At 54.0% G+C, this 10809-nt stretch overlaps 3 protein-coding genes across 3 annotated transcripts, besides 14 other annotated features; all 3 read left to right on the forward strand.

Moving 5' to 3' along the window:
• Window positions 1-959: a sequence feature (areas merged during assembly that could not be assigned to a particular haplotype. This can correspond to areas where the two haplotypes were merged or to regions with more than two copies in the genome that were merged during assembly.).
• Window positions 1-1250, forward strand: Tc00.1047053511253.10 (kinesin-like protein, putative; the record flags this gene model as incomplete). The annotated part of the gene is made up of 1 exon (XM_801449.1): window positions 1-1250. A coding segment is annotated over one exon (1250 nt), but the record flags the coding sequence as incomplete, so codon positions are not given.
• Window positions 960-4627: a sequence feature (haploid, Esmeraldo-like haplotype).
• Window positions 1555-1574: a microsatellite.
• Window positions 2399-4696, forward strand: Tc00.1047053511253.20 (kinesin-like protein, putative; the record flags this gene model as incomplete). Its single annotated transcript, XM_801450.1, has 1 exon — window positions 2399-4696. One exon carries the CDS (start codon window positions 2399-2401, stop codon window positions 4694-4696), a length of 2298 nt encoding a protein of 765 aa, XP_806543.1.
• Window positions 4628-8639: a sequence feature (heterozygous, Esmeraldo-like haplotype).
• Window positions 4728-4822: a sequence feature (T-rich).
• Window positions 4959-4986: a microsatellite.
• Window positions 5112-5156: a microsatellite.
• Window positions 5157-5180: a sequence feature (AT_rich).
• Window positions 5203-5236: a microsatellite.
• Window positions 5843-5899: a sequence feature (T-rich).
• Window positions 6028-6053: a microsatellite.
• Window positions 6177-6214: a microsatellite.
• Window positions 6617-10809, forward strand: Tc00.1047053511253.31 (kinesin-like protein, putative; the record flags this gene model as incomplete). The annotated part of the gene is made up of 1 exon (XM_801451.1): window positions 6617-10809. A coding segment is annotated over one exon (4193 nt), but the record flags the coding sequence as incomplete, so codon positions are not given.
• Window positions 8640-8984: a sequence feature (areas merged during assembly that could not be assigned to a particular haplotype. This can correspond to areas where the two haplotypes were merged or to regions with more than two copies in the genome that were merged during assembly.).
• Window positions 8985-10809: a sequence feature (areas merged during assembly that could not be assigned to a particular haplotype. This can correspond to areas where the two haplotypes were merged or to regions with more than two copies in the genome that were merged during assembly.).

Genomic DNA, 10809 nt, shown 5'->3' on the forward strand with positions numbered 1-10809 from the left:
CGGAGCGCGATGAGCTGCAGCAGTGCCTTGCCGCCACGAGCGATGATCTGGGTAGGCAGCTGCGTGCTGTGGAGCAGGCGAAGACGGAGGTGGAGCAGAGCCTGGAGGCAATGACGTCGGAGCGCGATGAGCTGCGGGAGCACCTTGCCGCCACGAGCGATGATCTGGGTAGGCAGCTGCGTGCTGTGGAGCAGGCGAAGACGGAGGTGGAGCAGAGCCTGGAGGCAATGACGTCGGAGCGCGATGAGCTGCAGGAGCGCCTTGCCGCCACGAGCGATGATCTGGGTAGGCAGCTGCGTGCTGTGGAGCAGGCGAAGACGGAGGTGGAGCAGAGCCTGGAGGCGATGACGTCGGAGCGCGATGAGCTGCAGGAGCGCCTTGCCGCCACGAGCGATGATCTGGGTAGGCAGCTGCGTGCTGTGGAGCAGGCGAAGACGGAGGTGGAGCAGAGCCTGGAGGCGATGACGTCGGAGCGCGATGAGCTGCGGGAGCACCTTGCCGCCACGAGCGATGATCTGGGTAGGCAGCTGCGTGCTGTGGAGCAGGCGAAGACGGAGGTGGAGCAGAGCCTGGAGGCGATGACGTCGGAGCGCGATGAGCTGCAGGAGCACCTTGCCGCCACGAGCGATGATCTGGGTAGGCAGCTGCGTGCTGTGGAGCAGGCGAAGACGGAGGTGGAGCAGAGCCTGGAGGCAATGACGTCGGAGCGCGATGAGCTGCAGGAGCACCTTGCCGCCACGAGCGATGATCTGGGTAGGCAGCTGCGTGCTGTGGAGCAGGCGAAGACGGAGGTGGAGCAGAGCCTGGAGGCGATGACGTCGGAGCGCGATGAGCTGCGGGAGCACCTTGCCGCCACGAGCGATGATCTGGGTAGGCAGCTGCGTGCTGTGGAGCAGGCGAAGACGGAGGTGGAGCAGAGCCTGGAGGCAATGACGTCGGAGCGCGATGAGCTGCAGGAGAATTTGTTTTCATTGAAAAACGAATACGATTCGGTTGTTGTGTCTTGTGAGAAGTTGCGTGTGGACGTGTCATTGGCGGAATCGGCGCATCAAAATGAGTTGTCAGTGCTTCGAGGTGAGAAGGATGCTATTGCTGCCGAGTTACGCAGGGTTACTTTTCGGTTGGATGCATCGGAGGTGCGGCTGAAGTACTTGCGTTCATTATGTAAGTCGGCGGGATTGGGTGGCTCGGCGGAGAGTGGCGAGGACTATCAAGTTACCCGTTCCGTGCTGGCGATGAGGAGGACGTGAAGACGTGTTGACTTGTGGAATTTTCCCATGTTCGTTTTCTTATTGTTATTTCTCGTGAAAAAAATAGAAGGTTCCTGTGCCTGTTTAGGAATTTACGATGTTTTTTTTTTTAATTTTGCACAGATTTTTTCTTTCCTTTCAGATATTTGTTTTTTATTATTCGCGTTTTTGGTGGGGCTTCTGGTCTCAGCGAAGGCGTGTTTGCCGTTAGTGCTTATGTTTCTTCTGATGTGTGGGATTCAAAAAAATTTTTTTTTTTGTTTTGCTTTGTTCTTCGTCGCCTGCTATGAGTGGAGTCTACTGCTTTTTTTTTTTTTTTTTTTTGAGATGCGTGTGAGTGGTTTATTTTATTGTCACGTGTATATCATTGTTGCTGTTTTCTTGATATTTATGCAGACTGTACAGAAGGCGAGAGGCTTTTTGAGTTTTCCTTTTTTTTCTTTTTGTTGTTTTAAAATTTTTAGTGTTTAGACGGCATATTGGATGGAACTTTACTTTTTGATGACTTTTTAAGTCCGGTGGCTGCACGATGCTCGGCGCGTTTGCACAGTGTGCGGATTTTGTTGGTGTATATTTTTTTGTCGTGCCTGACGCTGTTGTGAAAGTGGTGGTGGATCCACTTCTGGTGCGCGGCCCCCCGTGTATGTTCATCTCTGGCCTGCCCGCCACCGTGTTGTGGTTTTTGTTTGCGTGTAGGCGGGGTGGGTTAGGGTGAAAAGGGCGGCCATGCGACGCGACAGTGAAAGGCTCCATTGAGCGTATTTCTTTCATCTGCCTTGTTTAATGACTGTTGTGTGCGACGATTTTTGCATTGCGGTGTGACGCCTTATGTTTTTTTGGGTGGCGGTGCGTGCGCCACCGCCTCCGTGAGGCAGCAGGCGTAACGGATGTGGTGTTGGGGTATAACTGTGTGATCCCTTTCTTCCTCTCTGTCTCTCTCTCTATCCTTATTTCGGGGGAAGACGGATTGCTCCAGTAGAGAGTAAGGCACAGACATATCAGAGTAGGGCAGCGTTGAAAACACTTCACGGAAGGCAGTCGAAGTCGTCGTTACCAAATTCACCAAAACGGCGGAATTTAAACCCAACAATTGAACGTGAAAACACGATAAATTGTCAAGAATCATATCTTGAGCGACAAGTGACCAAATGTCTGTCCAAAATAAAAGCACATGCGCTACTGTGGAGGATCGTATAAAGGTCGCTGTACGAGTTCGGCCATTAAACTTTCGTGAGACAACAGGCGGATGGCCATTGATTCTCAAGAAAAAAAGCAATTGTGTAACACTGACGTCCAACAATACCCTACAACGCGATAATACCACCAAGGACAAAAATAAATTTCAATTTGACCATGTCTTCTGGTCGCTTGACAGCCCCGACGAGAGCGGCGGCGAGCCTGTCGGTCAGGCCGAGGTGTACGCCACGATTGGGCGGCCGCTGGTGGCGCACGCGTTCAACGGGTTCAACTCGTGCCTGTTTGCGTACGGGCAGACTGGGAGCGGCAAGACGTACACGATGATGGGTGCTGACCCGAACGCGGTTGGCGGAGCTGACGCTGGCGTGACGCCGCGGTTGTGCCTGGAGCTGTTCCAAATGCGCGAGCGCATCGAGGCGGAGGGCCACTCGAAGTGGTCGGTGGAGGTGGGGTACATCGAGGTGTACAACGAGCGTGTGTCGGATCTGCTGGCGAAGCGGAAGAAGGGCTCGAAGGAGGAGGTGTTTGTGGATGTGCGCGAGCACCCGACGCGTGGCGTGTTCATCGAGGGGCAGGAGCTGCGCGAGGTGTCGAGTCTGGACGAGGTCCTGGGGCTCATCGAGGCCGGCAACCGCGTGCGCCACACCGCCGCGACGAAGATGAACGACCGCAGCAGCCGCAGTCACGCGATCTTCATGCTGCTGCTGCGCGAGGAGAGGTCGATGCAGACGGCGACTGGGCAGACAATCACGACGGCTGGCAAGAACAGCCGGATGAACCTTGTGGATCTGGCGGGGTCGGAGCGTGTCGCGCAGTCCGAGGTTGTTGGGCAGCAGTTCAGCGAGGCGCGGCACATCAACCTTTCGCTGACGACGCTCGGGCGCGTAATTGACATGCTGGCCGACATGACAAAGAACAAGGATAGCCAGTGGTCGATGCCGCCGTACCGCGAGTCGAAACTGACGTTTCTTCTGAAGGACTCGCTCGGCGGCAACTCGAAGACGTTCATGATTGCGACGGTGAGCCCGAGCGGGATGAACTACGAGGAGACGCTGAGCACGCTGCGCTACGCGTCTCGTGCACGTGACATTGTGAATGTGACGAAGGTGAATGAGAACCCGCGTGCACTTCGCATTCGTGAGCTGGAGGAGCAGATGGAGCAGATGCGCAAGGACATTCAGGGCAAGGATCCTGCATACGTTGCCGAACTGGAGGAGCAGCTCAGGCTGCTGGAGGCGGAGACTCAGAAGCGCGCTGCCGACCTGCAGGCACTGGAGCGAGAGCGGGAGAAGAACGAGATACACGAGAAGATGCTGCGCGCGACGGAGGCTGAGCGACAGGAGCTGCTGAGCAGGGCTGGCGCTTTGGAGCGGCAGTCGCAGGAGCAGCGTGCGGAGCTAGAGCGTCAGAACGCACAGCTTGCTGATCGCATGCGCCAACTTGAGTCGGAGTGTGAGGCGCAGCAACGGCTGCTGCACGAGCTGGAGCTGCTGCGGGACGAGCACGAGAGTCTACAGAGGGCTGTGATGCTGCTGCGCACCGAGGTGGAGGAGATGGACCAGCGCCATGACAGGACAACGTACCACCTGCTCGCTGTGATGGAACTGCACGCCGAATGTTACGAGGCGGTTGTAGCCCGCCTTGGGGTGGAGCACGAGCATCAGTTGAACCAAAACGCGAGGTGGGATGCCGACGAGCGCGCTGCGCTGGAACGGCGTAATGAGGAGGGTTTAGCGGAGCGAGACAGCGCGCTCTCGGCGCTTCAGGAGGCTCTGGATGACTGCCAGCGGCGTCTGGATGAATCAGAGACTGCGGAGGAAAAGCTGCGAGTAGCGTATGAAGCGCTTGAGAAGGAAAAAGATGGAATTCATGAAAACATGAAGTTGCTACAGCAGGCGAAGACGGAGGTGGAGCAGAGCCTGGAGGCAATGACGTCGGAGCGGGATGGGCTGCGGGAGAATTTGTTATCGTTGAAAAAGGATTACGACTTTGTTGTTACATCGTGTGCAAAGTTGCGTGTGGATATGTCATTAGCTGATTTGGAACATCAGGACGAGTTGGCAAGGCTTCGAATTGACAATGATGCTTTTGCTGCCGAGTTACGTAGGGCTCTTGGGAAATTGAATGCGTCGGAGGTGCGGCTGAAGTACTTGCGTTCATTATGTAAGTCGGCGGGATTGGGTGGCTCGGCGGAGAGTGGCGAGGACTATCAAGTTACCCGTTCCGTGCTGGCGATGAGAAAGACTTGATCTAAGTAGTGCGCTAGTGTGCTTGTTGCCCTCTTTTTTTTTTGTTTTTATTTAAATTTATTTATTGTATTTTGTAATTTTGATGGGCTTTATTTCTTTATCATTGCTTTTTTTTTTTTTTTTTTTGTGCGTGTATATATATATATATATATGTTGGTGTCGAGTGGCAGGGCTGGTGTAGTTAAGTGTGGTTCTGCTTCTACAAGTAATGTTCCCACTGGAAATAAAAGGGCCGAAGGAACTCCCAACGGCGGGGTACAGCATTATTATTATTATTATTATTATTATTAATTGTCCTTTCCACTGTGTGTTCTCTTTCTCTCTCTCTCTCTGTCTTGTGTGTGTACACATGTGTGGTGTGGGAAAATTTGAAAGGGACGGGAGAATTTCATGCATGACATTTTATTGCACTGCTTTTATTTATTTATTTATTTTTTTTTTTTTGATTGTTTCCTTATTTTTAAATAAATAAATAAATATATTTGGAACGTTGGATGCGGTAATAAATCTATATATCTACCTATCTATCTATCTATCTATATTTATTTATTTATTGCTTGGAGTTATTTTGCGTGGGTTGTTGGACGTTTGAACGTGTAGTAGTTACATGGAGTTTATTTCTTTGAATGTCTTTTTTCCTCCGTTGACAATTTATTTTTACACACATGAAAACTAAATTTTTTTTTTTTTTTGTAGATGCGTGTAGGTGTGTATGTGTGGACGCCTTGACGGGATGGCTGGTGGGAGTGCGGAGTGTATACATGACCCAGTGAGGGGGAGGGGAGATGACGGTTTTTTTTTTTTTTTTTTGTTTGTTTGTGTGTGTTGTATCACCGTCGTTGTTGAGGGATGTGTGACGTGCGGCTCCATGCATCGTTTCCTTATCGCTCGGTCATGGGCAGCATCCTTCTCCAGATGCTGAGGCATTTATGCCTGTGTTGGTTTGTAGACATGAATGTTTCCGTATTCCCACGTCTTTTCTCCTTTGCCTTTTTTTTTTTTCCTTTTCCATTTTTGCTGAACGAGCGTGTTTTTATTTGTTATTTGTTATTTTTATATCACAAAAATAAATGGGCGGCGTTACGACAGTTTGAATGATTCATTATATTTCTTTTGTTGATCATTTGTGCATGCATGCACTTACCCTTTCTTTTTCTTTTTCTTTTTCTTTTTTTATTTGTTATTATTTGTTTTTTTTTTCTTCCTCATTTCTATTTCTATTTCTTATGTTTTTCTCACTTTGCCAACCTCTGGGCCTTGTGTTCATTTAGGCTTCTTCGTTTAAATAAGGACATCAGTTGGTTTTTTTTTTTGATTCTTCCTTTTTTTCTTGTGTGTGTGTGTGTGTGTGTGCGTGAGTAGGTCCCTCGCCGACACGTCGCCACTGCAACTGGCGGGCAGATCACGTGGACGCACAAACAGAAGCACACGAGGCTTTAATAAGTGAGAGTTAGAGTACACGAATTCATTCACGAGGCACAGAGAGAGAGAGAGAGAGAGAGAGAGAGAGAGAGAAAGGGGGTGGACGTTGCACCACCACACGTAGAGGTGCTTAGAGTTTAGGCGCGGGTTTTTTGAGGCGAGGCCGCGATAATAAAAAAAAAAAGGGAGGACGGGGATAAATTCCATACACCCCCATACACCCCCCGCCAAAGAAGGAATAAGGAAGAGGATATACTTGAAATCCTCCACTCACAAAAAAGGAGGAGGATACGCTCTTTTGTTTTTGTAGTTGGCAGCTCGCTCGCAGACTTTTTTCCTTTGTCTGCCTGTGTGTGTGCATAGGCAGCTTAACGAGGGGAACGGACAAACCGAAGCCGAGGGAGGGGGAATATTACCATCGCTCGGCTCACAAACAAAATTACCAGCGGGTAAACAAACGAAGGCAAATAAAAAATACCCCAAAAAAGGATTGACGGCATGAGCTCCAGGACAAAGACAACGCCACGTCCAAGGAATACGGCGGCAGGGCTGACTCCGATGGACGACGAGTCAAATATAGGAGAGTCGGAGAGTGTTAAGGTGTCAGTGCGGGTGAGGCCATTCGACTCACGGGAAACAAGCGCTTCCCTGATCAGCGTGTTGGCAATGAACTCAAAGAACAGGACTGTCACAATATTCAATTCGCTGCCAAAAGAGAACAACGCGATAACTAGGAAGAAGACATTTCAATTTGACCATGTCTTCTGGTCGCTTGACAGCCCCGACGAGAGCGGCGGCGAGCCTGTCGGTCAGGCCGAGGTGTACGCCACGATTGGGCGGCCGCTGGTGGCGCACGCGTTCAACGGGTTCAACTCGTGCCTGTTTGCGTACGGGCAGACTGGGAGCGGCAAGACATACACGATGATGGGCGCTGACCCGAACGCGGTTGGCGGAGCTGACGCTGGCGTGACGCCGCGGTTGTGCCTGGAGCTGTTCCAAATGCGCGAGCGCATCGAGGCGGAGGGCCACTCGAAGTGGTCGGTGGAGGTGGGGTACATCGAGGTGTACAACGAGCGTGTGTCGGATCTGCTGGCGAAGCGGAAGAAGGGCTCGAAGGAGGAGGTGTTTGTGGATGTGCGCGAGCACCCGACGCGTGGCGTGTTCATCGAGGGGCAGGAGCTGCGCGAGGTGTCGAGTCTGGACGAGGTCCTGGGGCTCATCGAGGCCGGCAACCGCGTGCGCCACACCGCCGCGACGAAGATGAACGACCGCAGCAGCCGCAGTCACGCGATCTTCATGCTGCTGCTGCGCGAGGAGAGGTCGATGCAGGCGGCGACTGGGCAGACAATCACGACGGCCGGCAAGAACAGCCGGATGAACCTTGTGGACCTGGCGGGGTCGGAGCGTGTCGCGCAGTCCGAGGTTGTTGGGCAGCAGTTCAGCGAGGCGCGGCACATCAACCTTTCGCTGACGACGCTCGGGCGCGTAATTGACATGCTGGCCGACATGACAAAGAACAAGGATAGCCAGTGGTCGATGCCGCCGTACCGCGAGTCGAAACTGACGTTTCTTCTGAAGGACTCGCTCGGCGGCAACTCGAAGACGTTCATGATTGCGACGGTGAGCCCGAGCGGGATGAACTACGAGGAGACGCTGAGCACGCTGCGCTACGCGTCTCGTGCACGTGACATTGTGAATGTGACGAAGGTGAATGAGGACCCGCGTGCACGTCGCATTCGTGAGCTGGAGGAGCAGATGGAGCAGATGCGCAAGGACATTCAGGGCAAGGATCCTGCATACGTTGCCGAACTGGAGGAGAAGCTCAGGCTGCTGGAGGCGGAGACTCAGAAGCGCGCTGCCGACCTGCAGGCACTGGAGCGAGAGCGGGAGAAGAACGAGATACATGAGAAGATGCTGCGCGCGACGGAGGCTGAGCGACAGGAGCTGCTGAGCAGGGCTGGCGCTTTGGAGCGGCAGGCCTTCGAGTTATCCCGTAACAATGAAAAATTACTGCGCGAGCGGGAGGAGAAGGAGCGCCGCTTGCTTGAGCAAATGCGGCGCCGCGAGGCCGAGATGGAAAATAATCAGGAGAGGTGGAATACTGCTCTGGAGCGGGAGCGGGTTTTGGTGCTTCAGTTGCGCCGTGATTGTGATTTTTATCGAGTGCAGTTGGAAGCGATGGAGTCCCGCTACGGTCTCACGGTGGATTACGTGGAGTGTCTCGTAGAAATTTCGAAGATTTTTTACGAAAAGGGAGCAGCATCTGTCATGAAGTGCCAGTTGGCGCAATTGCGGGAGTCGGAGGCGAAGTGGGTGTCGTCAATGAAGGCATTGAGGAAGGATCACGACAATGTCGCCGTCGAGCGCGCTCGATTGTCGGAATCACTGCGTACGATGGAGACGAAGAACAAAGAGTTGGACGCTGCGAATGAGGCGCTTGCGGTTCAACTCGCGCAAGTGGAGGGAGAGATTTTACGCCTGCAGGATCGGTTTACAAACACCGTGTCGGATCGCGACGCACTTGCGGAACATCTGCAGGTGATTGAGGTTACAAAGGCGGAGTTAGAAACCCTCTACAACGAATCCAACAAAAAATGTGAAGAGTTTGAGCGCAAACTTAACTCACCCCCCGTTTGCACCCATCATTCCAAGAAATTTGAGGGAGAAGAATGGGATGCCCTCCTACACGGCCGCCCATCGGAGATGCTGGATGTATTTACGAACGACGTCAGTACGGCCTGCAGGGTATCGAAGGACTCGGTCAATAATGTAACGTTTGCACTCGGGAGTCTCACATGCGAGTTTGACGTAACACATGATGCGGACACTACAGCAGCAGACATAGACAAACGTATCGCAGAACACCCGTTTTACCTCATGCAAAAACTATACGACAACCGCTACGGAGAAAAAAAAGGTATCGACAAGGCTACGGACGAAATAAAAAGACTAGAAAGACAACTCCAAAAAAATGTGAAAGATGTAGATGAAAAGGCCAAAAAAATTGAAGAAATTGAAAACCAAAAAGAAGAACTAGTCCAAGAAAATCACAAACAAAAGGAAACCAATATCGTTCTTCAAAAAAAACTTGAAACAAACGCAGAAATTCACGAAAAAATAGTTAAACAGTTACATGACGCAATAAAAAACAACACGAGTCTTACAAATACCCTTCAAAATCTGGAAAAGAATCACAAAAACATCGAAAGGGAACTTGAATTGGTGACCGCTGAGCGCGAGGAGCTTGCCGAAAACCTGCGGGCCACGGAGGACGCGAAGGCCGAGGTGGAGAGGAACCTCGAGTCCGTGACCGCTGAGCGCGAGGAGCTTGTCGAAAACCTGCGGGCCACGGAGGACGCGAAGGCCGAGGTGGAGAGGAACCTCGAGTCCGTGACCGCTGAGCGCGAGGAGCTTGTCGAAAACCTGCGGGCCACGGAGGACGCGAAGGCCGAGGTGGAGAGGAACCTCGAGTCCGTGACCGCTGAGCGCGAGGAGCTTGCCGAAAACCTGCGGGCCACGGAGGACGCGAAGGCCGAGGTGGAGAGGAACCTCGAGTCCGTGACCGCTGAGCGCGAGGAGCTTGCCGAAAACCTGCGGGCCACGGAGGACGCGAAGGCCGAGGTGGAGAGGAACCTCGAGTCCGTGACCGCTGAGCGCGAGGAGCTTGCCGAAAACCTGCGGGCCACGGAGGACGCGAAGGCCGAGGTGGAGAGGAACCTTGAGTCCGTGACCGCTGAGCGCGAGGAGCTTGCCGAAAACCTGCGGGCCACGGAGGACGCGAAGGCCGAGGTGGAGAGGAACCTCGAGTCCGTGACCGCTGAGCGCGAGGAGCTTGCCGAAAACCTGCGGGCCACGGAGGACGCGAAGGCCGAGGTGGAGAGGAACCTCGAGTCCGTGACCGCTGAACGCGAGGAGCTTGCCGAAAACCTGCGGGCCACGGAGGACGCGAAGGCCGAGGTGGAGAGGAACCTAGAGTCCGTGACCGCTGAGCGCGAGGAGCTTGCCGAAAACCTGCGGGCCACGGAGGACGCGAAGGCCGAGGTGGAGAGGAACCTTGAGTCCGTGACCGCTGAACGCGAGGAGCTTGCCGAGAACCTGCGGGCCACGGAGGACGCGAAGGCCGAGGTGGAGAGGAACCTTGAGTCCGTGACCGCTGAGCGCGAGGAGCTTGCCGAAAACCTGCGGGCCACGGAGGACGCGAAGGCCGAGGTGGAGAGGAACCTCGAGTCCGTGACCGCTGAGCGCGAGGAGCTTGCCGAAAACCTGCGGGCCACGGAGGACGCGAAGGCCGAGGTGGAGAGGAACCTCGAGTCCGTGACCGCTGAGCGCGAGGAGCTTGCCGAAAACCTGCGGGCCACGGAGGACGCGAAGGCCGAGGTGGAGAGGAACCTCGAGTCCGTGACCGCTGAGCGCGAGGAGCTTGCCGAAAACCTGCGGGCCACGGAGGACGCGAAGGCCGAGGTGGAGAGGAACCTCGAGTCCGTGACCGCTGAGCGCGAGGAGCTTGCCGAAAACCTGCGGGCCACGGAGGACGCGAAGGCCGAGGTGGAGAGGAACCTCGAGTCCGTGACCGCTGAGCGCGAGGAGCTTGCCGAAAACCTGCGGGCCACGGAGGACGCGAAGGCCGAGGTGGAGAGGAACCTCGAGTCCGTGACCGCTGAGCGCGAGGAGCTTGCCGAAAACCTGCGGGC

Source organism: Trypanosoma cruzi, genomic scaffold, assembly GCF_000209065.1.
Source record: "Trypanosoma cruzi strain CL Brener 1047053517081 genomic scaffold, whole genome shotgun sequence".
Classification (NCBI taxonomy): Eukaryota; Euglenozoa; class Kinetoplastea; order Trypanosomatida; family Trypanosomatidae; genus Trypanosoma; species Trypanosoma cruzi.